The following is a 26,661-nucleotide window of genomic DNA, read 5'->3' on the forward strand; positions in this document are numbered from 1 at the left end:
TTGCCTTTAGAAGAGTAAAAGTCACAGAAAGCTCAGTTTGTATGGTATGCCATTTATTTGTATCCTACTTTATTCCAAAAAAAAAGATTTGAATACCCTTTCACTGAGACATAAGATATAAGTAAATTAACTGGGGGTAAAAATGAAAGAAAAACAGGGAAATACTAATATATGAATCTTAAATAGTAAGGCCAAGCCACAAATTTTGTCCTATATAACCAGGAGACCTGTAAATAAGTTAAATCATCCATGAGAAAGGATATCCTGCCATTTGCTACAACATGGATGGACCTTGAACACATGCTAAGCAAGATAAGTCAGATAAAGACAAATACTGCATATCACTTATATACGGAATCTAAAAAAGCTAAACTTGTAAAAGCCAGAATAAAATGGTGGTGAATAGGAGATGGGGGGAAGGTAAGAGTAATGGTGTTTTTAGGGTACAAACTTGTACAAACTAGTAAACCACAGAGATCTAATGCACAGTATGATGAATACAGATGATATAATTATGTGATGTGATAAATATCACTGCAGCAATCATTACGGTATATAAATGTATCAAAGTAACATGCTGTACACCTTAAAGTTAGATGGCAAATTTACTCAATTTTTTAAAATCAAGAAAAACCAATGGTTAGAAAGGAATTACTGTGAAGCACCAATTTCCTTCATAATAAAACCAGAAGTTTCTCAAGAGTCTTAGAATGATAAATTGAGCAGTAAGATATCATGGGTTCTTCACTCTGCTAGCACAAAGGCCAGCTAAATAAGCTTCACTGTTATTAGCTCCATCACTTATTTGGGGATGAATAATTGAGAAGCAAAAGCTCAGTTATCAAGTGGAGTATGTATAGGATTGCTATCTTGTGGAAATTTAAGAACGTAAAGGGGCATCTGAATAGATAGCCACACATTTGCTCAGAGCAAAGGGAGTAATATAATTTTAGCCTGAGAAAAACACAGGATACCAAACTTGAGTGAGAGAATGAAATTTATGAAGCAAAATATCCAGCAAGTTTAGAATAAGGGTTGCTATATTAAAAGCTTAAAGGCATTTACCAAACGGCCAGCTATCCATTAAGGATACCTGCCATTCATGAGATCTACCTTACACACTGAGCAAGTGTTTTGTCTAAACCAAAGTGGCACCAAGTCTTAAAGTACAGGCTTGAAAGAAAACATCTAATAAAGGATCTGAATCCAGAACTCTCAGAACTCAATAAAACAATCCAATTTTAAAATGGGCAATTTGAACAAAAATGGGTTCCAATAAGAACATGAAAAGATGCTATCAGAAAATGTGAGAAGCAAAATGATACATATCTATTAAACCTGAATATCCAATTCTGGTTAGGATGCAAAAGCAACAAACTCAAATTGCTAGAGGAATTACAAAATTGTAAGGTCACTTTGGTAAGGTTTGGCTGTTGGAAAGTTAAATACCCTGACAGTATCCCATTCCTAAGTATTTATCCAAGTGTGACGATAACACGTTCACACGGGAACCTGTATGTGCTGTGTGAATACAGCAGCTTCATTCATAATCGCCAAAAACAAATCAAGTATCCTTCCAACTGGTGAATGAATAAATTCAGTCCATACAATGGAATACTACTTGGGAATAAAAAGAATGAAGTATTGATAAACAACATGGATGGATCTCAGAAGCATTATGCTAAGTGAAAAGCCAGCCTCAAAAGGGCTCCATTTATATAGGATTCTGGAAAAGAGAAAAGCACAGGGACAGCAGACATGTCAACGGCTTCCTCAGGGAGGGATGGAGTTGACTACACAGGGGCACAAGGGAAGCAATGGGACTCATCTTTTGATTGTGTTGGTGACTGGGATTGTATTGATAAAACTCAAACTACACTTAAAATGGAAAAAAGTTTTGTCTTTTTTGCTTAACCCCAAGGGTATCAAACATTTAGAGGAAAAAGCTTAAAAAAGAAATGAGGACATGCTCATATTTTACCTCACTTGAAATTACATCAGGGAACCATTTATTCACATGGCCACTCAAGGGTTACGAGTTAATGTAGCTAAACACATCCATTAGTCTACAGCAAAGTTGCAAAGCCTGAGACAAGATTAGAACTCCTAAAGAATAGGATGTTGAAACTTTTGTAGTCAGGAACCCTGAGCCAAGCTAGTAGCTGAGATGTGGGTGTCTACCACCACACTGTCCTGTTCAAAGCTGGTAATTCTGCTCAAGTTCACAGAGCTGAGTTATTTTCAATAGAGTGGGTTTCAGTGGCAACAGAGCCAGAGAGCCATCAACTGGGAGGACTGGCCCATTGGTCCCAACTAAATCAGAGAAGGGTTATGGTGGCAACACTTCTGGTAGTGGAAGATGCATTTTATGATTCAATAGTTAGGTAAATTCGCTCTAAGAAGAGGTAAGTTCATCCCAACACAGAGTAAGGAGCTAACAAGGGTTCCAACAAAGGGTGGGTTGAGGGGGTTGTCAGAAGTCAGTATGAGCAATATGACCTAGGCTCTGAAAGTGGACCAAGGCACGGTCTTGATAAACCCGATCAACCCTGGAGGAGTGAAAAAACACCTTCGACATGGTCAAGAGATCAAGAAAAGAGAACTTCCGATTTGTCTTGTGTCCTGTCTTTCACGTGACAGGCAAAGACCAGAAGAGGAAAGTGAAATTAACCCACTTGTGAAGTTTTAACTTGTGCGGCCTACTTGCCCACTGCAGGTCCTAAGACAGACCCCAACTCTTTAGCCAGCTTTTCTTAGGGCCAGGACGCGGGAAGAGCTGGGGCTGCTCCAAACCAGAGGAGCCTCCCTGGTCCTCACATGAGGGAAATGGACTATCTTCTGTAAAATAAGTTGGAAAAGGCTAGTGTGTAAAATAGTGCCAGGAACTTTGCTGGAAGATTCCTCATGGAGGCTTGGTGCCAGGAACTTTGCTGGAAGATTCCTCATGGAGGCTTCTCCTGAAGTCATCACCAGTTCCTCACTAAGACAAAGTCAAGAGCATTTTGTAGAGAGCCCTTTTCCCTGGTGTGACTCTCCCAAGCAGTCCCTTCTGGTTCATGGCATGCTTTATGATGGCTTCTGCTCAAAATATAATAGCCATACATATTGAAAAATGGAGATTTTAAAACTTGAAGTTCCTCTTCTAAGGATCTGATCATTCTTCCATCAAAACAAATGTACGAAAGCAATCTGCAGATTCAATGCAATCCCTATCAAATATCTTTGGCATTCTTCTCAGAACTAGAACAAAAAAATCCTAAAATTTATATAGAATCACAAAATACCATGAATAGCCAACAATCTTGAGAAAGAACAAAGTTGGGGGTATCACACTCCCTGATTTCAGACTATACTACAAAGCAATAGTAATCAAAACAGCATAGTACTGGCACAAAAACAGACACTTAGATCAATGGAACAGAAAAGAGAGCCCAGAAATAAACCCTTGCTTATACGGTCATATAATCTATGACAAAGGAGGCAAAAATATACACTGAAGAAATGACAGCCTCTTCAACAAGTGATGACGAGAAAACTGGACAGATACATGCAAAAAAATTAAATGAAACTGGACCACTCTATAACACCATAAAATGGATTAATAACTTAAATGTAAGACCTGAAACCCTAAAACTCCTAGAAGAAAACAGGTAGTAAACTATTTGACATTGGCCTTAGTAATATCTTTATGGATATTACTAAGCAAAAATAAACAAATGGGACTTTGTCAAACTAAAAAGCTTCTGTACAGTGAAGGAAACCATCAATAAAACAAAAAGACAAGCTACTGAATGGGAGAATATTTTCACAAATGATATATCTGATATGGAGTTGACATCCAAAATATGTAAGGAACTCATACAACTCAGTAACATACATACACACACACACGCACACACACACACAAATCTGATCAAAAAATGGCCAGAGGACATGGAGACATTTCTCCAAAGAGGGTATAGAGATGGCCATTAGACATATGAAAAGGTACTCAACATCACTAATCAGCAGAGAAATGAAAATCAAAATCACAACGAGATATCACCTCATTCCATCTCATTGAATAGTCAAAATGGCTATTCTCAAAAAGTCAACAAATAACATGTTGGTGAGGATGCGGAGAAAAGGGAACCCTTGTGCACTGTTGATGGGACTGCAAATTGGTGCAGCTACTATGGAAGACATGGAGATTCCTCAAAAAACTAAAAATAGAAATACCATATGACCCAGCAATTCCACCTCTGGGTATTTATCCAAAGAAACCAAAAAATACTAATTCAAAAAGACATATGCACCCCATGCTCATTGCAGCATTATATACCATAACCAAGATAGGAAAGCAGCCTAGGTATCCATCTATATGTGAATAAAGATGTACACACACACACACACACACACCACAATGGAAGATTACTCAGAAGTAAAAAAAAAAAAAAAAAGAAAAAGAAATCTTATCATTTGTGACAACGTAGATGGACCTAGAGGGTATTATGCTAAGTGAAACGTCAGACAGAGGAAGACAAATACCATATGGTTTCACCTGCATGTGGAATCCGAAAAAACAAAACAAATGAACAAAACAAAATAAAACCAGACTCATAGAAACAGATCCAACTGATGGTTGTCACAGGGGAGAGGGATGGAGGGATGAGCAAAAAAGGTGATGGGGAATAGAGTCAATAATACTGTGATAAGTGTGCCTGGTGACAGATGATTACTAGACTTAGTGCGGTGATCACATTGTAAGGTGTATAAAAGTCAAATCGCTATAGTGTATACATGAAATGAACATAATATCCTATACCAATTATATTCAAATTAAAAAATAAACAGAAAATATGTTCTGTAAGGTAGGATTTATTTATGATCCTATGTCAACCGAGTTACTCTAATCCAGATTGGTCCCCAGAAAAGAAAGTGTCAGGGTGAGAGGAAACAGGACCCCCGACTCCTGCAATGGACTATTAGGGAAAAAAGTATAAAATTAAATAAAATTAAGATCAGAAAGGAAGGCAATGAAGAAGGGAAAGAAAAAAAAAAAACCCTGACATTTCAAAGAAACAAAGACTAAAAAATTTTAAGACTGTTTCTAAATCAAAATAAAAAATAAGACCATAAAGTTAGAAGAAAACACCCTCACATAGCAAAAAAAATTTAAGAAATGTTGAATTAATTGACAAATTAATGCGCAAAGCAAAAGACAAAGATAAAATTATAATCTACAAGAATAAGTGTGAAATATGTGTGAGTATATGGGTTACAGTAGTAAAAAGAAATTTTCCTAAAAGCATCACCTACATTAAAAAGATAGGAGGAAAAAGAGAGGGGTGTTAAGAACCAAAACCCAACAGTAATAACCAGGAGCAGCTGAGGGCACAGAGACCTGAACAAAGGCCTTTTGATGGGGGAGGGGATGTTCAGGTTCCTGAAGAAGAAAAGGAAAGAGGCAGAGCAGAAATGCTCTAGAAGATTCCCCTTCCCCCTGGTCCACATGGGACAGCACTCTGAGCCCCCAGTGAAGTGTGGCTCTCTACACAAACATAAAGCTGAGTGGGTCCCACAGGGACTGCGAGCGACATCCTGGCTGGGTTCTCTTTCATTGGAGGTCACTTTTATAATCATACCTTACACACAGTTCAGAAATACAATCTGGAAGTAAAATGTAAAGCAAATTCTTACTAAAAATAATTTATTGCTTTTTTAAAAAATAAATTAACATTTATAATAGAATATCAAATTAGATTCATCTAATGTATTAACAAAAGCATAATATACTCTAGTAAACGAGAGTTTCCAACTTGCTGTATAACTAAGTAAGAAATACATCAATTAAACACTTGGTCTAGTGAGGGGCAAACACTGGTCACCGCCCCCTAATCCCATAAATTCATGCTGCTTCACATTTCAGGGGAAACTCAACATACGGGTCTCCTTGCTCTTCCCATTAGAAATGCACTGAAAAGTGACAAGCCTAGGGAAGAAAAGAGGCCGTCACAGCAAACTGGAGCTGAAGTCAAAATTCTATTTTCAATACCTTGGAGGAAGTGGAAGGGAAGTGTATTATATTCACCAGGTCTACATGGAAGACACTCTGATCACAAAACGGCCCAGGGTAAGATTTCATTTACGCAGTGTGGCGAGCATAGTCATGTCCTAATTCCTTCTTGGAGTCTGGAAGTGTCTCTGGTCACATAACCAAACTGAGGGCTGAGAGAGGAGCTGATGCCGTGCCTTCCCCAGATGCCACAGCGGCTCTGCCCTAAGATGACTAAAACGACGGCTCTCCTTTCCTTGGACAAACCGGCTCAGCATCAGGACTAGAGGTAGGGAGGCGTGGCTGGCTTCAGAAGAGGCAAGAGCAGTTCACCCCACAATGGGTGTGCCAGGCTTTTTACAGAACCTCAAACGAAACTGTCGGTAAGAGGCAAACACCTTTGTGTACCTATGAGACACTTCTTACAAGTCTCTTGATCTGGCTCAAAAGGTTGAACGCTACTCTGCTATTCTTGAAGACAAACGCAATTCCTTTTAAGTTACAAATCAGCACTTAGTTGAGCATGTCTTCACACCATCCCCTGTTTTTGGCCTCCATGTAGACAGATGCATTGCACTGCTGCATGGTATATTCCATCTCAACCAGCTGGCGGCATCCAATGGTTAACTTTTCCCTAGAGGATAAAGAAAGGTTAAATCACTGCCGAGACAGATAGTCAGATAAATGAAAAAAATCTTAACATAGCAGGATAACAATGGGTTTGCTATCTGAGAGATAAGATACCAAGAGTTATGGTTTCTTAGCACAGAAGAAAAAACATGGGAAGATAAGCACTTAGTAGAATAGTTCTAAACCAATACGGAGAAGATCTTGATGCAATTCCTAGAATTCAGGAATGAGGGTTCTCACGGCAGGCTTGCAGCCAACAAGTAAACTTGGATGCTTGAAAATAGTCCTTTGTATGGACTCTGAAGGACCTCTCCCAGCAGGAGATGGGCTGATGTTAAGATGTTCTAAGTCAAGATGTAGAACACATATTTCTTATTTAGCTTGGGAGACTGGAGGATACTAGGAGAATGCACCTGCTGATAGGAACAGACACTGGAGAGGGGACAGGAAATTGACAGAGCTTCAACTCTTAAAAAGAATTGCTGAAATAAGTTGCTTTGCAGTTAGTTACCCTAAACCGAAATAAGTTGCTTTGCAGTTAAAAAATGAATATTAGTTACCCTAAACCGAAGGTGGAGAAGCAGGGAGAAATGCCTAATATATGCCATGCCTATACACAATTTTACCTAAGATGAAGCCTAGCTGGGCTCGCAAGTGTCTAGAGTCCAAATCTCATGGAAATCTACTTAAATCTACTGGTAGACAGTCTACATAAGTTTATGAAGAATACCAAGCATCTAGTACAGCGCCTGGCACATGAGGTGGTCAAGGAATAACAGTTACTTGTATTATGTAAATTACATTGTCATTACTTCCTTGGCTTCTAAGGAAGTAATGGAGTGTTTTCATGGTGTTGGGGAGCATCACCAGCCACCAACTCCCCACTGCACCCCCCACCCTGTGTGGATCCCTTGATGTAGGTTACAAAGGAAAATAAAGTTAATCAGAACTCAGGGAATAGATGAGAGGCAGTAGTGACAGCAAAAATAAATATACCATATTTTAAGTGGCCTCAATTCCTGAAGCTGTGGTTTCTGCGAGGCTGATTAAAACCTGACTTTTGGCTTTGTGTTACTCTAGTTCTATTTTCTATATTTAGATTGCTTAAAATTAGTGTTACATTGCTGCCAGTTCTTTACAACTACTCAGAAAATGATTTTCGGAAGACGGTAAGAAATCCAAAATAAAAAAGATATAAATGATTTTTTAAACTTAAAAAAATGAAAGAAAAAAGGCAAGTCCCAATTTCTGTTCTTGGTTATTTATCTTTTCATAATAACTAGACTTTGAATCTATTTCTGTGTCTTTTCTTTTTCTTCTTTATTTTTCTCCTCTCGCAGTTCAGAGGTGAGCTCTACACCTCCTCTTTGCATCCTAGTGGCATTTGGTTTCTTTATGTGTGTGAATCACCATTCTGACAGTAGATCATCACCTATGGAGTTTGTTTCCTTCAGTAAGTTGTCATTGCTGACTAGAGGAAAGTTATCGGGTGTTTTTCATCCTGTATGTTTGATCTACTAGATTATAGTAAGAGGAATTCTTGAGTTCCTTTTTCCCATGGCTTATATGGAGAATGGCAAAATATTAGATGTGGGGGCACCTGAACACCTTTGCCTGCCATTCTGCGACATCTCATCAAACACAAATGAGAGGCAGCCCATTACATATTTTGATCTCTTAATTAGGAACAAGTTCTTCCTTTACATTGGACCTGAAAAGCACATCTATCAGACCCCAGTCTGCCTAAATTAAAACAAAACAAAAAGTCGCTACTCCCTTTTCCTCCAATAATACAAATATTTTATGTCTCTTAAAATGATCCTATTTTTTTTTTCCAAATGAAACAATTCCAACTCTTAATAGTTTCTGAAACAGAACTCAAAACTGGAGGCTGCTTCTGGTTTTGCATTGCTCATGAGACTTCTGCAAAACTGCTGCTGTTTCTCTAAATTGTCTCATTATGGGTATTAAACTTGCTCGACCAAATCTCAGGTCAAAATAATTGGAAATTTGATCAAATCAATTAAAAAAAATAATTCCAGCTATTATGAGATTCATTTCCATGGCTAATTTTGTCAAAATGGCATGGTAGAAGTGAATTTATGTGACCTAATTCCAATTATTACAGTTTTTCCAAAATTCCTTCTAGGAACAAGAAGAAAGTCTAAAATGGATATTTGTTTTACAGCTCTAAATTTTTCTATACATTTGCAATGTGTATCTCAAGTGAAAGAAAAATGGAGTACAATGTAATCCTAATATGAAAATAATATATAATAGCTAACATCATACTAAGTGGTGAAAGACTGAAAGCCTTCCCCCTAAAATCAAGAACAAGACAAAGACGCCCACAAAACCTTTTCTATTCAACTGTACTGGAAGTTCTATACAGAGCAATTAAGCACACAAAAAAGTAATTGTTATACAAATTATAAATAAAGAAGTAAAATTATCTTTATCGATCTTAAATAATCCATAAAATAACTGTTAGAGCTAATAAACTAATTCAGCAACATTGCAAAATAAATGATCCACACACAAAAAATCTGTTGCATTTCTACGCACTAACAAACAATTTGAAAGGAAATAACAATGGCATGAAACGTTCCATTTATAATAGCATGAAAAAGATTAAAATACTTAGAAATAAATGTAACCAAAGAGGCTTGTACACTAAAATCTACAAAATACTGCCAAAGAAATTTAAGACCTAAATTAGTGGGATCACATGTTCGTGGATTAGAAAACTTAATACAATGATAACACTCCCCAAAGCAATCTACATACTCAATGTCATCCCTGTCAAAATCACATCAATGTTTTTTGCAGAAATGGAAAAACTGATCCCCAAATTCACACAGAATTGCAAGGGGCCCCAAAGAGCAAATCTTGAAAAAGAAAAATAGGGTTAGGGGACTCACACTTCTCAATTTTAAAAACTTACCACAAAGCAACTTTAATCAAAACAGTGTAGTACTAGCATAAAGACAGACAGACTGACTGATGGGATTTCTTTGAAAGTCCAGAAATAAACCCTCACATAATCAATTGATTTTTGGCAAGGGTACCAAGACCGTTCAATGAGAAAACAATAGTGTCTTCAACAAATGGTGCTAGGACAACATGACATCAACGTGCAAATGAATGAGGATTGACTTGTACCTCACGCCATATACAAAAATGAACTCAAATGGATCAATGACCTAACTGGTAGAGCTAAAAGTTCTTAGAAAAATATTTCGGATAAATATTCATGATCTTAGCTTTGGCCATGGATTCTTAGATGTGACACGAAAAGCCTGAGAACAAACGCATAAATTGGACTTGATCAAAATTAAAAACTTGTGCATCAAAAGATATCAAGAATGTGAAAAGACAACTTACAGAATGAGAGAAAATATTGGGCGTAACATCCAGAACAAATAACATGTCAAGCTGGTGTCAAGGTGGTTGATAAGGTCAACAAATGAAACCAAAAGTAACAATCAAGACTTTATTCATTTACAGTGACCCTGCAAGTAAGAGGCAAAATGAATGGTGCCCGCTCCCTAGCACTCCACTTTCCCTGACGAATGACGCCAGGCAAGGGTCAGATGACGCAGTGCAGACAGGGTGCGTCATCTCACTGCTGATCTAAGGCTCCTGCCTCTTCACGGACTCAAAGGGTCAAGGGAGGGAAGAGGGGTGTCTTAGTCCATTCAGGCTGCCGTAACAAAACACCACATTTGTTGGGCTATAAACATGAGAAATTTATTTCTCATAGTTCTAGAGGTTGGGAAGTCCAAGTTCAAGGCACTACCATGGTCACATTCTGATGAAAGCCCTCTTTTATAAAAGCATTAATCTCAAGTTCTACCCTGATGACCTCATCACTTCCAAAAGGCCTCACTTTCTAAGATTGGGCAACGAGATTCTAACATAAGAATTTTGGAGAGCACATAAATATTCAAACCACAGCAATGAAGAGTGAGGAGTGGAAAGGCATTGAGTCAGAGTGGAGAAAAATATCTCAGCCAAAGCTAATACCTCCGGAAAAAAGGTCTCAGCAGAGGTGCCTAAGCCAAAGCCCCCAATAAAGAAGCCTCCAAATGGAGCTGCCTGGGCTAGGAATGCAGGTGTGCATGTGAGCATGGCTGGGCAGGGGACCCGAGAAGTGTCTGCAACTCCCCCCAGGAAACTGCAATACGCTGGCTGTGGACCACCAAATCCGGTATGGGGAAGGCAGCTTCCTCTACGGATCCTGCCAGATAAAGCCATGTAACTGCCTATGGTCAGGCCTGAAAGATCATACATAGGATTCTGCCCTGGAGCCAGACTGACTCCTCATAAAGAATTCTTATGACTCAACAGGAGAAAGAAAAACAGCCCAATTAAAAATAGGCAAAGGACCTGAATAGGCATTTCTCCGAAGATAAACAAAAGGCCAACAAGCACATGAAAAGATACTCAACATCATTAGTCATTAAGGAGACCAAAATCGAAATCACAATGAGATAAAACTTCATGCTCACTGGGATAGCTATAATAAAAAATGGAAAATGTCGAGAATGTGGAGAAATTCGGACACTTGCATATCGCTGATGGGAAGGTAAAATAGTGCAGCTGCTGCAGAAAACAGGAAGTTCCTCAAAAAGTTAAACACAGAATTACCAACTGACCCAAGAATTCCACTCTGAGATATACATGCCCCTCAAATTGGAAAGCGTTCAAATAGTTGTACAGAAATAGCAACACTATTCACAATGGCCCAAAAGTAGAAACAACCCAAATGTCCACCAACAGTTGAATGAACAAAATGTGGTACATACGTGCAATGGAATATCATTCAGCCATAAAAAGGAATGAAGTGCTGATACATGTTACAACATGGATGAACCTTGTACACATCCCGCTAAGTAAATGAACCCTGATTAGAAAAAGCCATTTGTTGTAAGATTCTATTTACAAGAAACATCCAGAATAGATAAATCCATAGAGACCAGCGCAGATTAGTGGCTGCCAGTATCTGCGGGGAGTGGAGAACAGAGAACAACTGTGTAATGGATGTGACATCTGCTGCTGGGGTGACGGCAACATCTTGGAACTAGACGGAAGTGATGGCTGCACAGCTGAGGGATGCACTTAATGCCACTGAATTGCACACTTTAAACTGAGTAATTGTTAACTTCATGTTATGTGAATTTTACCTCAATTATAAAGAAGAAAAAAGTATGTACGTTTATTTTGTAATATCTTCTATCACAAATAATAAAGTATCTACTGCAAAATATTACTCTACAGACACAGAACAAGGAAATTCTTTCCTAATTAAAGCAGAAACATCAAAGGTTTAAATCTGATCTCTAGATTCTTTTTCTCTAAGGCTTTTTCTGTCTCAGGCTCCTTGGACGAACCAGGGCATTACTTTAACACAGGGATTCTCAAACTTTGCGTGCCCTGGACGGTCAAACAGATTGCTGGGCACCAGCCCCGGAGTTTCCAATGCAGAAAGCTTAAAGTGGAGCCTTGCAGTTTGCACTTCTTGCAAGTGCCCAGGTGATGCTGACATTCGGGTGCTGGAACCACAGCTCTACTGTAATTGAGAAGATACGACCAGAGACGTGATTCCCAAAGTCGGAAAGCAGTAATTCCTGAAAACACTGTCGCAAGGAAAAGGAAGCTTCTGATACACAGGACACCTTAGGCAGCATATCATTTGGATATGCCAGGTACTTTGTGAGGCTGATGTCCCAAACTAGTCTACATTTCATATAGAAAAAATGACCTTAGAGGCGTGCCTCGCAAATATGCCAGACGCATTGTCAAAAATTTAGAGGGCAAATAAAGTGAATTAAACACTGCTCCTAACTTATGTCTTATACATATAAAAGATACCACACAAGATAAATGTTTGGTAATCTGTTTGATAAACTCATTGATTTACCATCCCGAATTTTCTAAACTCCTCATCTACTTAGGGTAAACAGTACACATACCCCACTGGCAAGGCAAAAGCTACTTCGAAAAGTCTACAAACTACAGAAGACAGAAAACGCTAACAGGTTTGTAACAGATACAAACACCAAGGTTCTATAGTACCACAGAATTCAAACTTTTGATCAAAGCCACTTTCAGTCTGAAACTTTCATTCCTTGCTTTCTCAGAACCTATAAAATAGTTTTATGTTCTTCAGCTACTTAATTGCCTTCCTGCTGCAATAAATATGGTGTTGGGCACATCCTCCTCCACAACTAACCACAAATCAGCATATTCAGACAATTTAAGTCATTGTTTTCCTTAACATTCCCAAAGGTGGCCAGCTACATGCAACTTAATAAATCATTCACCTGTTTTCACCTCTGACCCACAGGAAAACGTTGCCACCTTTTACCTATTGCGTTTGGCCCTGTGTCTAATAAGAACCGTGGACACCAAAAGAACCTCTCTTTTGGTAGCTTATTTGAAAATTGTGAGCTGTGGAGTACGTCAGAGGCTAATATGGGAGAAACTATTCACTGTAAATTCGGCAAATAATTTCAAAACAAACAAGAGAGTTAACAAATCTAAAAGCTATTAATCAAAAGCCTGTTGAACAGCAATTGCCATTTTTCAATGCATTCAAGATAGTTATTAGATATATTTGATTTCAAAATCATCCTTTTGGGTATAAGGAGTTTATTAATATCATAGTTCAAATCCCTGGCACTGTAAATGGAAAGAAAACAAAGAGAAAAACAGGTACAATTGCTTTAACTTTGAACATTCAACTTTGACCCCTGTACCCCCCAAAAAACAACAACAACATAACTTCCAACTACTCTAACAGTAAGCTGAAGTCAAAATAATTTTAGACAACTGATTGGAACCATTCTGCCAGAGGCTCGGCCCTCCACGTTGTCTACAGTGCGCTTTCTCCCTCTTCAAAAATATGCTAATTTTGATAGACATATTTTGACACAAGTCTCATGTACGCAACCTCTAAATGTGACTTACCTGTAACGATTTATAAATAAGAGTATAACTGAGGATTACAGTAAAAATAAAATCACTCTCACCCCCAGCTACACAGATTCAGCATGCCTACCGGCTTCAAATTTTCTTGGAAAGTTTTAATTAGTGAGTGAACTTTCATAGCTGTGCTGCTTAATAATGTTTGTGTATGATTATCAATCCTAGTGCCTTGATCATCAAATAAATTTATCAACCTACAATTTTAACAGTAGAAGCACCTTGATAGCCAACTTAGTCACTACACCTGCTCATAAAATTTTGTAGCCACACAGGTATATCTAAACATTATAAATAGCCTATAAACAGTGATTTAGTGATATGGTGGCATGCTATGTAGCAGTGAAAATACAGTCAGTTCTGCTACAGCACTTGTTTTGAATGCACGAATTGTTCCAACACCACTGACACATTACAGAACAATGTGAGCATTAACACAAACTTCACATTTTCTTATACAGAGTTTCAGATAAACAGACGAATGACTGCACCCAGCTGACCCAAGCCGCGTAAGAATACACAACACACACTCAGGCACACACTTCGAACATGCACGAGTTCCCTCGGCTTTGCTGTGTTAGGAGAAACATCCTTTCACATTTGGTTTCCACTTTACATCCGATTTCAGATAACCTTCCCTCCTGCACATCACATTCACCCTTCCAGTGACTTCCACAGGCAAACTGCAGCTCTTTTTCAAGGTAAAGTGTCAAATTTATCACAGTGTTTATGTATTTTCTAACCATTTAAAATGTGTAAAACTGTGATACTACTTTTACTTTTTAGTGTGTCTCTTATTAAGCTTTTGAGCGATGTGCCTCAGCCCCATTTCCCACGAGCCCTGTGGTTGTTACGGCGTGAGTTTGGGCAGGCAGCAGTGATATGCAGAACCACCTACACCGTGATGTAATAGAACTGAACGTAAACCAACTGCCTCGTCTTCAACATGGATGAAGCTCGATGTTGAGTCAGAAAAAGAATCCAGGGGAGCTAGGGACATGGGACTGAAGGGCAACGCTGAAAGGGTTAAACGGTTTTGGCTCCTCAGGAATTGGTCTGTCCGGGCCCAGGACTGGAAGGCTGCACATCTCGACCCCATGTGTACAAGAATCTGATTTATACTACTCCTATTCTTTTTACATGTGACTGCTATAAACCAAATTATTTTTTTAAAGACTATATATAGTGTGATATCGTTAAGTTCAAAAACAGGTGAAATTAATCCACTTAGTTTTCATGGTACATAAATACACAGAAATATCATAAAGATAAGGATGAGAATTATAAATATAAAATCACTAGGGAAAGGATGGAACAGAGAATACAAATAGGGTGAATTAAGGTCTGTTTTGTCAACTGAATGGTAGCGGCATATGAGTATTCTTTATACGAGTTATTCTTTAAAACATGGTCTGGAGAATGTAAGCCTCTTTCAAAGGATCTGTGAGGTCACAGCTATTTTCATAAAAAAAATTGAGACAGGGTTTGCCTTTTCCATTCTCATTCTTGCAAGAGTGTACAGCAGTTTCCCAGTGATACATGACATGTCATTATGGAAACAGATTAAATGCAAAAGCAGCCATGAGAACCAGCTGTCTTCTACTAAGCCAGATGCTAAGAGATTTGTGAAGATGTACAATGCCACTGTTGTGATATTTTTTGTCCAGGGAAAACATATTTTCATAATTATATGTTACTTATCTTAACATAATTAATTAGCTGTTGTTATTTTTAAATAAATAAACATTTTAAATTTCTCAGTTCTACTTTCTAAGACAATAAATATAAATCGATATGACCCACATAAACAAAAGCTCTTGGGGTCTTCAATAATTTTTTAAAATATAAAGGAATCTCAAGGCCAAAAAATTGGAGAACTGCTTTAAACCTTCTATCTGCTACACACACACACACACACACACGCACACACGGCTCTTTTGCATGTATGAAATATTTCACAACAATAAAGGTAAAAAAAAAATCATAGTGTAACAAAGACATAGAAAAAACCCTTCCCCACAACAACCGGGCGGTACTGTCTGAGGCGAAAGCTTGCTACAATGAAGACTCATCTACAGATGTGACTCACCGATACTCAGTCTGTGAAACACAATCATAAAGTTCCTGGGCGGTGAATCTGATATTTTTATTTACCTGAAAAAAACCAAGATACAGTTATTAAAATGCATATTAAATCAAATGAGTAGTAAAAGCACAATCAGAATCGCCAATATTCTGAGGGAACAGAATGTCAAGTTTCTAGTTTTTGCATAAAAAGAACAGAAAATTAACAATCAGAAATTCAGAGACCATAATGCTAACATGAAACTCGGTGCAAAAATGTTGGTCCTATTGTTACAACCTAATCTGAACCAAGAACAAGAAGTGAGATGGGCCTAGGGTCAGTGGGACTACAACGAAGCATTTTGTAGATCCCATGGACAGAAAAAAAGATATACTGCACGAAACACTAAATTCTACTGCTACTGGCTGTTAGCAATAGTCATGCTTCAATTGGCCTAGCCTGTTAAAAGATTTCTAATATTTAGTATTTATTTTCTAGGAAAAGTAAATGAATCTAAGAAAAATTTTTAAAAACTACTTAATTTTAAATAACTCTATACTTAAGGGGCTGGGGTCTAATAGGTAGAATATTGTAAGCAGAAAAAGCCACATCTTGTTCATATCCTGAACATTAGAAATAATTAAAGCTGAAAGAAAGTATTCAACTCTAACAATAACTGAATACTATGGATAACCCTTTCAAAAGTTATTACTAACCTTCACTTTCATTTAAATACAAATATTATAAACTGTGTAGAAATATCTACCTGTTTGGGAAAAAGTATGATTTACAGACATTTTCTAAAGAAATATATTTTTCAGACTATCGAGGTCTAAATAGTTAAACTGATATGCTTAAGTTCATAAATACCTATTATAATTCAGAGACATAATTTACAATATTATAAATATAAAAGTCCTTCATCATACAAAAACTAGCCATGGCACACACATGGAGGACACTGTGAATTCTGTATTTCTTGAGATTTACTACTACTGATTTAGGATATCTTTTACTTAATTCACTTCTTTTTTATATATTTAAAGTAATATTAGCTGGAATGAACTTTTTGGTGGGAAAAATGCTTTCCGTGGGGGAATGTGACATATTTAATCATCACTACTTTAAAGACTCATATCATAAAAGTCTTCTATAGAATTTAGGGGACTGCTTATTACCAAAATTTCCATGAGCTTCTTTAGTATTTTCATAAGAAATTCACCATATTTGTGTAGAAAATGTTTTATTCACTGAAGGCTAAAAACATATTTTAAAATATATTTTAAATTTACATAATCCTGAATTTTGCTAAAATTAGGATTAGATACTTATAGTCAATGTTATTTAATTATATATAATATTTAATATATTTAATTAATGTATAAAATTAGCATTTAATTTATCATAACTTTTTTAGGTACTTTACAATTTTTATTAAAAGTCTTTTAAAAAGATCCTAAGATATACATTCAGAGTTAAACTATCAACCAGTCCAAATCCTGCTTCTTTACGTGTTCTTCCCTGGTCTCCAGGCCTTTGATATTTTCATTATTGCCCCAACACCCCAGGACCTATATATATACTATATCCAAACTTAGGCCAACAAATGTCAACAACACTGCACATGTCTGATCAGAGGATGATTAAAATCCTTCCTCCATCAACTGTTGAGAAAAATCAGCTGAAGAACTGATCCCGAACCTGACATAATATAAACACAAAATAGTTCCTTAGGCCTTTAGATTTTGAGAAAAATGAGTATCTAGATGACTCTTTCGTTTTAAAACCAATCACCCACATAAATTTAGACACTTATCCCAGAATATAGCTGGGGTATAAGGGTAATGTGGCTCTAGCTCATAGATGGCTTACAAAGAAGACAATTTATTAGTAAAAAGGGTCGATGAAATACAAATTGATTACCTTATTACAGAATCTAGCTGGAAATATCTTGTTTCATATTTATTAATTTTGATTCAAGACCTTTTTAATTACTCATATTGGGACATTTTAAATTACACTGGTTAATATTATTTCTATGCTCAAGTGCACAATTTTAAATCCCAAGGAACAAATAGCTATAAGATACCTTTGTCAGTAAACATTAGAGTCGCAAGAGCAAAAGGCAAAGGTTAAATATAAAAAGTTTAGGTGGTGCCGATACTATTATGGTATGAGACAAATATCTCCAATGTAGTAACTGTTATAGGGAAGGAAGTTCTGCTAAGAGAAATGATTTTAAAAACGGAGAATCGATTCCACATATTCTTAAAGATAATGGTATGTATTTTCTCTCAATATTCTCAGCAATAGGAAGCACTAAAAAGATCTGTCTCAGATTTTTCCACAATATGTAATTTTAAAATTGTCCTATTAGTTCCACAAATAGCTATTTTTATTATTAGAATTAATGACAATTTGAAATTCAGAAAGTATGAAGAATTATATGAATCATTTCAAAAGAGGAAATTCTATTAATTTCACAGGGTAGTTATACAGTATTATGGCTGATTTTTAAAAAAGTACACAAACATTTTGTTTCCTTAAATAAAGTAGGTAATACCGAACATTTACTCTGTACCTGGTACTGTTTGGAGCACTTTATATCTATTAAGTTACTCAGTCTTTGAAGAATACTATAATTTATCTACTAATGCCATTCCCATTTTACAGAAGAAGAAACTGAGACGAAGAGAATTAAATAACTTTAAGAGCATATAATTAATAGGTGGCAGAAACAACATTTGAACACGAGTAGTTTGACCTCAGAGTCTGTGTTCTTAGTCATTAGGTTCTTAATGTTAGATGTGGCGTACAAAAAATTAAATAAAAAGCCAACTGGGAATAAAAGTGAAGAAATATATTTAAAGGAGTTTGATTCCATAAGAAATGTGAGACCTGAATATGTCATATTTCCCCACGGAAAGCATTTTAAGAATTAAACACATACTCACATACTTGAAAAGAAAGGAAATATGGGAACATGGGCAAAGAGCTTTAGACAAACAAAAATCTGAAGATCAATAGAATACTTTCCAGGGATCAGCAAGGATGAGGACGGCATGCAGGTTAATTTACAAAATACTCTGGCGCTTCACCACCGCTCTAACTCTGGGGCCTATGCTGATGCCATAGAGGAAACTCAAGGATAGCTTCCGTGTTCCACACCATAAAGAAATAACTTGTCGAAAATGCCAACAGCACCTCTCACGACAAACAATTCTGTGTTGTAGAAAGTGTATTATTCTAGGATTCTACTGCATGTTTTTACATAGAGAATGAAAACAAAATGAGTATGTCATTGGCAAACTTTTGTGGCATTCGAGAGTTTAAAGGAAATATCAATTACATGGCTTTCCATTACATTTTAGAACTACCATGTTTTCTCTTGACAGGTGTTTATGGTGGAAATATGGTAAACATTTAAAAATATTTCTCATACCTCATACTTGATTAGGAAGTTATAGAGAGTCTCGACATCTTGATAATTACTGTTGGGGGCCAAAATCCTAAAAAATATAATTACAAAAAAAGGGGGAATGAATGATTTAAGAAAAAATAATACCTGAACTTTTCTTCAAAAACATACACATAGTGTGAGGAATAACTTACTGTATAATAGGCTTAATAAAATTTTTATAACTTTTTTGGATTTTAAAATTAAAATTAAAATTAAAATTATAAAACCATGAGCTTAACTCAACAGAGGTCAATTTATTGAAATATTTTTGCTTATTTGACATATAACTTTACAACAATAAGTGATTCTGTGAAATGAGAGTTCACGTTTTGAGTTCCAATGATAGATTTCTCAAAAGGTACATAGAAATATGAAATGCATTTATATTCCATAATTTTTAAGCCGCAGATTTCCCACAGAAATGTTCAATCAATCCAGACAATTGATTTAACTATCCTAATAAAAGATTTTGTGACTAAATTCAAACAATATTGAACTATCAAGCCTAGTATTCTACAAAAAGGCCTTTATAATTAGACTATTACTAACACTGATTCATAAAAACAACAATGAAATATAACACTAAATATATAAACAACACAAAAACAAAAATAACAAATGGAAACTAGACAAAATAGAAATAAAGAAAATGGAAGAACATATTTCTCCTAGCAATAAAATAGTAATTCTCATTTTCTTATACTAAGTATTTTTTAAATCCTTTCATGATGAAGTTTTTTTTTTTCTTTTGAAAAAAGGAAATGAAACCAGTACTTTCTTTATGGTACAGTGGTTATCAGCAATGTCTGCCTGGGTTTCTTGAGCTGGGTGAGTTTTGTGGAACTTATTTTCCTTGTTTCTTAAATGAGAATGGTAATAGTCCTTACTTCATAGGGTTATTATGAGAATTAAATGAGCTACTATAAGAAAACCCTTCATAATAATGTCTGATATCCAGCAAGCACTATATATCAATTATAATATTAATGATAACAACCATTATCATCATCTAATATTTTCAAGCCACAGAATAAGTGCATAAAGACCTAACTAATGAGAAATTAAGCCACCTCAATTAACTCTGAAATTCCAAGTGCCTTTTTAATTACAATGTCTCTAGGTTCTCACATCTTTGTTGATGCTTGATATTGTCATATTGAGTTAACTAACCTAAATAACCTTATTAGATCTTTAAACTATTTGGCCTTTATTAGACTTGTGGGAGAGGTTTTATATATAATTTTTCAGGATATAGTACAATTTTCAAAGGGGCTTTTTTCCCTTGGAGGAGACATATACAGAATATCTTTAAGAATATACAAAAATCTACATAGTACCATTTCATGAAAAAAATTTTCTACCAACAAGTAATTTTAAAGTACCTATAATCTAACAATAATAACAAAAAAAGATAGATAATATAATACACATTGAGAGAGTCCACAAATAATTTGCTTAAAAAAATGAAAACAAAACTATTGAGACAAGTTAAACCAATCTGTTAGAAAAGCAATGAAAAAAAAAAAGTGTGTTCTAACACTGTAACTTAGTATAAAACAAACTATCAGCAATGTGGAATAATTTACACTTATTAATTTTTTTCACTTATTCATTTTTATAGCTTAGGAAACATTTACACTGTGCATAAAAGCAGATAAGGAAAGTAGATGAAAGAAGATGTTTTGTAAGAGCCTTATAAATTTCAAGCTGATTATCACAAAAGAAAGTACTTCGTTAAGGAATAAAATTAACTTTTCTGTGTCCTGAAAAACTCTGCAGAAAAAGAATGGTTTTAGGTAAATTAGTTATTCATCTATAGCAAAATCATATCCAAAGTAAGAAATAATTACAACATCCTAGATTTCCAATTAGCAAAAAAATTGACAAAAATTTTAAACTCCTAACTTGGTTTTATTTTTGTAAAGAGTTTTACTGAGGTAGTTTACATACCATAAAATTCACTCCGTTTAACAATTCGACAATTTTTAATAAGTTTACAGAGCTGTAGAGCAATCGTCACAATCCATTCTGAGAACCCTTCCTTCACTCCCCAAAAATCCCTCTTGCCCATCTGCAGTCATTCTCTGTTCTCACCTCCAACCCCAGCTCCAGGCAAACACTAATCTACTTTCTTTCTCTATAGAGTTGCCTTTTTGGACTACACTGTTTTTTTTCAGTCTATAAGTTCATTTCCTCTCATCCTCACAAAAGCACAGTTGTAACTATAAATAATAGCGTACTAAAAGTCCAGTAGATGAGGTAAACTCTAGTGGATAACGGCAAAACCTCACAATGTTCTTGGTAAGTAAAAAAGCAAGATGCATAACAAAGATGCTCAGATCAGAATAAGAGGCCCTTTATTCTCTCATTCAACAAGTATTTGAGACCTACTATGAGCCAAACTCTGTCCCAGCCCCTTGGATACAACAGTGAACAAAAAAGACAAAGGTTCGGAGTAGAGCCCAGGAAAGAAAATCCTAAGCAAGCACAGAAAGATAATGAAGGAAGGAAAATAAGAAAACAAACTAATTTACGAGAAATTACTTGCTCCAAATGTAAACACTAATTTACAAGAAATTACTTGCTCCAAATGTAAACACTTTATTATTTGACAAAATAGCACAGAATTATATTCTAATGAAGAAAGTTTTTTGGTATGTCGGCGTCATACATAGATATCTATTTAATCAGAATAAAACTATACATGTTCTTTCTTGAAACTAGGATATACATTATAGTATTCAAATTTGTTATCCTCAATGAATGTTTTGAGGTAAACCAAGCCACAAATAGACTAGACAATCTTTACTAAAGTACACTCAATTTAGGGTTGAATTTAGACTTCACTACGTCCTATGAACTCTCAGCTTATGAGAATGAAATTAGACCTAGTATAAAAGAAAAAGTTGCCAACTTTTATTAACTATAAGTACAGCTTGTTGAAAATACACACAAAAAACAAAATGGAGAAAAATGGTTTATGGACTTTCATGCCTTCCCACACAAAAATTCTTGAGAGGTCAGCCTTCTCTATAGCTTTCTCATTTTTTTTTCTTATACCAAGATGAAGACAAAAGACTCTTTGAATGAAAGTCCTAACATTACCCTTCAATAGCAACTTAAAAAAAAAAAAAAAAAACCAGAATGAAAGAATTACCCGTTAGAAGAAATGTTTTTCAGTAAATGGCTATTTTTTAGTTTTAAATATACCCACACTTGTGCCTTCAAGAAAAATTCATAACAGTAAGTTAACAAATGTATACTATTTTCTCAAATGTCTATTATTCTAAGAGCTATGGAATATAAAAAAAAAATTAAATGACCTGGTTCCCTATCTTCAAGTTGTTTATTATCTTGGAATTTCAATTTAGAATTTTGTTATCAGAACTGGGGATCAGACATCTGATGGTGGTTATCTTTTCTATTAGTGGTAAAAGCCTGGGCTCCGGAGTGAACCAGTAGACATATGGACACCTACCAACACTCTGTGTAAGGCAGGATTCAATCTGCACCTTGCAGATTATTTACAAAACAAGTCTGATCTTAAGGTGCTTTGGTTTCTTTTATAACAGCATCGACAATGATACATAATGTATCATTGAACGCTTACTCCAAGTCTGATACTACTTACTTATATCATCTCTAATGTTTTTAATACCCTGAATTTAGTTACGAGACCTTAATCAAATTACCTACTTTTTTGCACCCCGGCTCGTCATCTGTGAAATGAGTAGGTAATATATATAAGGTGATTATATGAACTAAATAAAATAATGTATCTAAAGTGTTTAGCACAATGCCAGACATGTATCAATAAACATTAGCTGTTGTGAAAACCAGTTTTCAGGTGTAGAAACCACAGGTAAGAGTTGTTAAAACCTTGCCCAAGATTACAGAGTGGCGGTAGGTATCCAAACCTCTATTGGTTTCGTTCTGGAGCCCATGCTTTTACCACTAATAAAAAAGATAACCGCCATCATCTTCTTGCTTGTAAATGATTTTACAAAATCATATGAAATAAAGTTCTTTTAAAATAATTGTATATGTAAGCAAAAATATTCTGGCTTTTATCAAAAGCTCTGGCAATCTATTTTGTGTATGTTCCAACCCTAAATGTTTGTAGCTGACTGATCTTTCTCAAAGCCACAAAGGAAGTAAGTAGCAGAACCAACACTCACTACAAGTCCTGACTCTTAACCACAGAATCACTTTGAGTTTTCTATTTATATGAACAATTAGCATTAAGTAAGTGACATGTTAATCTGAATTAAACAAGTTTTATTTCCATTTCATCCAATACTAGTAAAATATTAATGTATCTCTTTAAGGAAAAAAAACAAAAACAAAAACTAACCACTCAAACTTGAAAAAGAGACAAATAATGCATTAAAATGGACTAACTTTTAAATTAGGACTTTAAAAATTTGAATAAAACAATTTTCCCATTTAGGAGAAATAAAGCAGCAGACTCAGGAGTGGGGAAAGAAGTCTAGAATATTCAAGCTTAATATCTAATTCTAGAAATTCAAAAGAAGAGAGACTATGTTCTTAGATATTTATAAATCACAATTTACATCCCACGGAACTGAATAAATTATGTTCCCTATTGGCAAGACGAAAGTTTTACATTAATATAATATTTAAAATAGTTTTCGAGAGTGTGAAAAAAATTAAATTTTAAAAAGTATTTATATGGCTTATTTCACTTAGCACAGTGTCCTCAGGGTTAGTTCATCCATGTTGTAGAATATGTCAGAATTTCCTTCCTTTTTAAGACTGAATAATATTCTATTGTATGTACGCACCACATTTTTCTTATCCATCCCTCAATCGACATGTGGGCTGTGTCCACGTTTTACCTATTGCTAATAATGCTGCTATGAACATGGGTATGCAGATATCTCTTTCAGACCTTGTTTTCAATTTTTTTTAAAGATTTTTCATTTACATTTAGCTACAATAATGTATTGATTTCAGGTGTACACCACAGTTATTCAACATTTACATATTTAAAGAAGTGATAACTATGATAAGTTCAGGAACCATCTGAAAACATACAATGCTATTACAATATTATTGACTACATTCCCTATGTTATACACTACACATCCCCGAGACTTATTTGTTTTATGCCTGGAAATTAGAACCTCTTATTCCCTTTCACCTCCCTCCCTCTCAACCCCTTTTTGATTTTTCAATTATAGTTGACATTCAAAACTGATTTTAATTCTTTTGTGTACAAAGTTAGCCAAAATCTTACCCAATAGAATAGTGGCTGCCAGGGGCTGGGGGAGGGGAAATGAGTTTTGTTTAAAGGGAACAGAGTTTCAGTTATGTCAGATGAAAAAAGTTATGGAGATGAATGATGGTGATGGTTGTACAACATTACGAATGTATTTAACACATTAATTATGTTACGTGTATTTTATCATAAAAAGTAGAAAAAAGGTAATTACATGAAATAAAAGTGTTTGTATACAGCATCTAAAAAACTCATTTGATATTCTCTACTGCTAAGAACTAATTCTAGACCTAAATATTATTAGGAACCACTACTACTGGGTAGGTGCTGAATAAATTATATTTTCCTCAATAATAATAAATAATAATAATAATAAATATTATTGAGGAAAATATAATAATATAATATAATAAATTACATTATTGAGGAAAATATAATTTATTCAGCACCTACCCAGTGCCAGGGGCTGGAACAGTGGCTATCTCCTTTCATCTCTGCAACTATGATAAATTCCACTTTACAGATCAGGAAACGAATACAAAAACGATAATTAACCTACTTGGGTGACAGAGCTAATAAATGGATAGAGCCAGGAACCGACCTCAGATCATTCTGAGCCTCAGATCTCCGCTGTTCTCACGTGGGCAATACCATCAAATTAGATTTTGCTGCGGATCAATTTAAATCGTATTACTGATGAAGTGGGTGAAAATTTATCAAATTAACAATTAGGAAACGCTCATTAGGAAAAAAAATCTTATCTTGGATCTTAAGAGCACCTTTTGTCATTTATTATAAGTGACATTAAAATCATGTTTTCTATAGTTAACTAGGTGAAATCAGCCATGCAAATGAGAGCTATCCATGAGCCCTCGATGTAGAAAGAACATCATATATAATTTAAAATGGCAAAAAAAAAAAAAAAAAAAAAATCAAACATTTTAAATAAATTTAAACAAAATGAATTATTTTATGTTCCTGTTCTTCCTTCAGAGCCAAAGAACTTTGCAAGTTGATTAGACTAATTAGATATAAACGCTGAATATAGGAACTTTTGACTAGTTTGAACAAAGTTAATAATTAAAATTTGATCTATTCGGAATACTAGAAATTTTTAAAATTTGGTGGTGGGAAAAAGAAGAGTTTATAGGTAAATTTAATGACTACAAATATCTAATATCCGACCCAACACTCTCATGAAATTGCCACTTACAAACTCACCACTGATCCCCGTGTTACACAATCTCATGGGCACTTTTTATCCTTTTAGCCTCCCAATAGTAATATGACACTTAGAGATTCTTTTTCTTTTGGAAATCCTTCCTTGCTATTTGCGATGCCAGTCTCTTTAACTTTTCATTCTATCTTTCTGGTAATTGCTTTTCTAGATCTTAATATTAAACTGGGCCAACTCACCCCTGCTGCACAGGTACTGGCCAATAAAACACACGCACAAGCACCCCCGCACTGTTTAAAGAAAAATGCCTTGGGTCCTCTCATCCTATTTCTGCCCTTGTTCTTTGTTCCCTACTCCTTTCCGGTGGAGTCTGGACCTAATGTGTTTTTACCTTAAATTTTTGGCATCACACATGCCCTTTGCTACTGCCTAAGGTACCATGGGTACTCAACCTCTAAAATAAATAACCACTGCTTTCCTTTCTCTTCCCAATCTTAGAAGTATTGTGTCCAATTCAACTATGCTTTGTAAGTTCTAAGGCATTTCTAAAATACCCAATCCAGTATAGATGACATATTTTTTAAAATGTGCCAAAACAACCAGTTTGCCTATTTTTTTTTTTTTTCTATAAATGACCTGCTGTACATGGATGCTAGCTTAGTCTTGACCTAGTCTGGCTATGCCATAGGATGGAAATTTTTATTCCAGCTTTAGACAGGTGTTAACTACTCTTTCGGATTATATGGGGCTGACAATCAGCAATATCAACTCAGGTATAGTTTTCTTTTCTGCTTTTATTATCCTAGTTGTCTCATTTGTTAGCATCTGTCTCTTGAAACCAGACTATATGCCAATGGAAACCTTTGTGGGATATTCATCCAAACCAAGATAAGTAGACTCATTCTCCTCTCGGAAAAGTAAAAGGTAGAAAAAGACAAATTTAGAAAAACAAATGAAGAAGGTGAATATCTTTCTAAAGCAAAGACATTAGGTTTTTGTCAGACAATCTTTTAAATTAAATTTGGAAATTTTCTAGAGTTTTATGAATCCAACTAAAAAATATCTA

At 35.4% G+C, this 26,661-nt stretch overlaps 1 protein-coding gene across 7 annotated transcripts in view; it reads right to left on the reverse strand.

The window, feature by feature from the left end:
• Positions 1-26,661, reverse strand: part of SWT1 (SWT1, RNA endoribonuclease homolog) — a 128,211-nt gene that overhangs the window by 56,312 nt on the left and 45,238 nt on the right. For 5 of the 7 annotated variants that reach the window (XR_003045104.1, XR_003045105.1, XR_003045106.1 and 2 more), the window contains exons 17-18: positions 19,159-19,225; positions 15,741-15,805 (exon numbers count right to left, since the gene is read on the reverse strand). Coding sequence is in view for 3 of the 7 variants with exons in the window: in XM_025043989.1 (XP_024899757.1) it covers positions 15,741-15,805; positions 19,159-19,225 (132 nt within the window). In the remaining 4 variants the exon portion in view is untranslated. Of the gene's footprint in view, positions 1-5,672; positions 6,669-15,740; positions 15,806-19,158; positions 19,226-26,661 lie in introns of those variants that run through there. The other 2 variants (XM_025043987.1, XM_025043988.1) reach the window with 1 other exon arrangement.

This window comes from Pteropus alecto, unplaced genomic scaffold (genome assembly GCF_000325575.1).
Source record: "Pteropus alecto unplaced genomic scaffold, ASM32557v1 scaffold101, whole genome shotgun sequence".
Taxonomy (NCBI): Eukaryota; Metazoa; Chordata; class Mammalia; order Chiroptera; family Pteropodidae; genus Pteropus; species Pteropus alecto.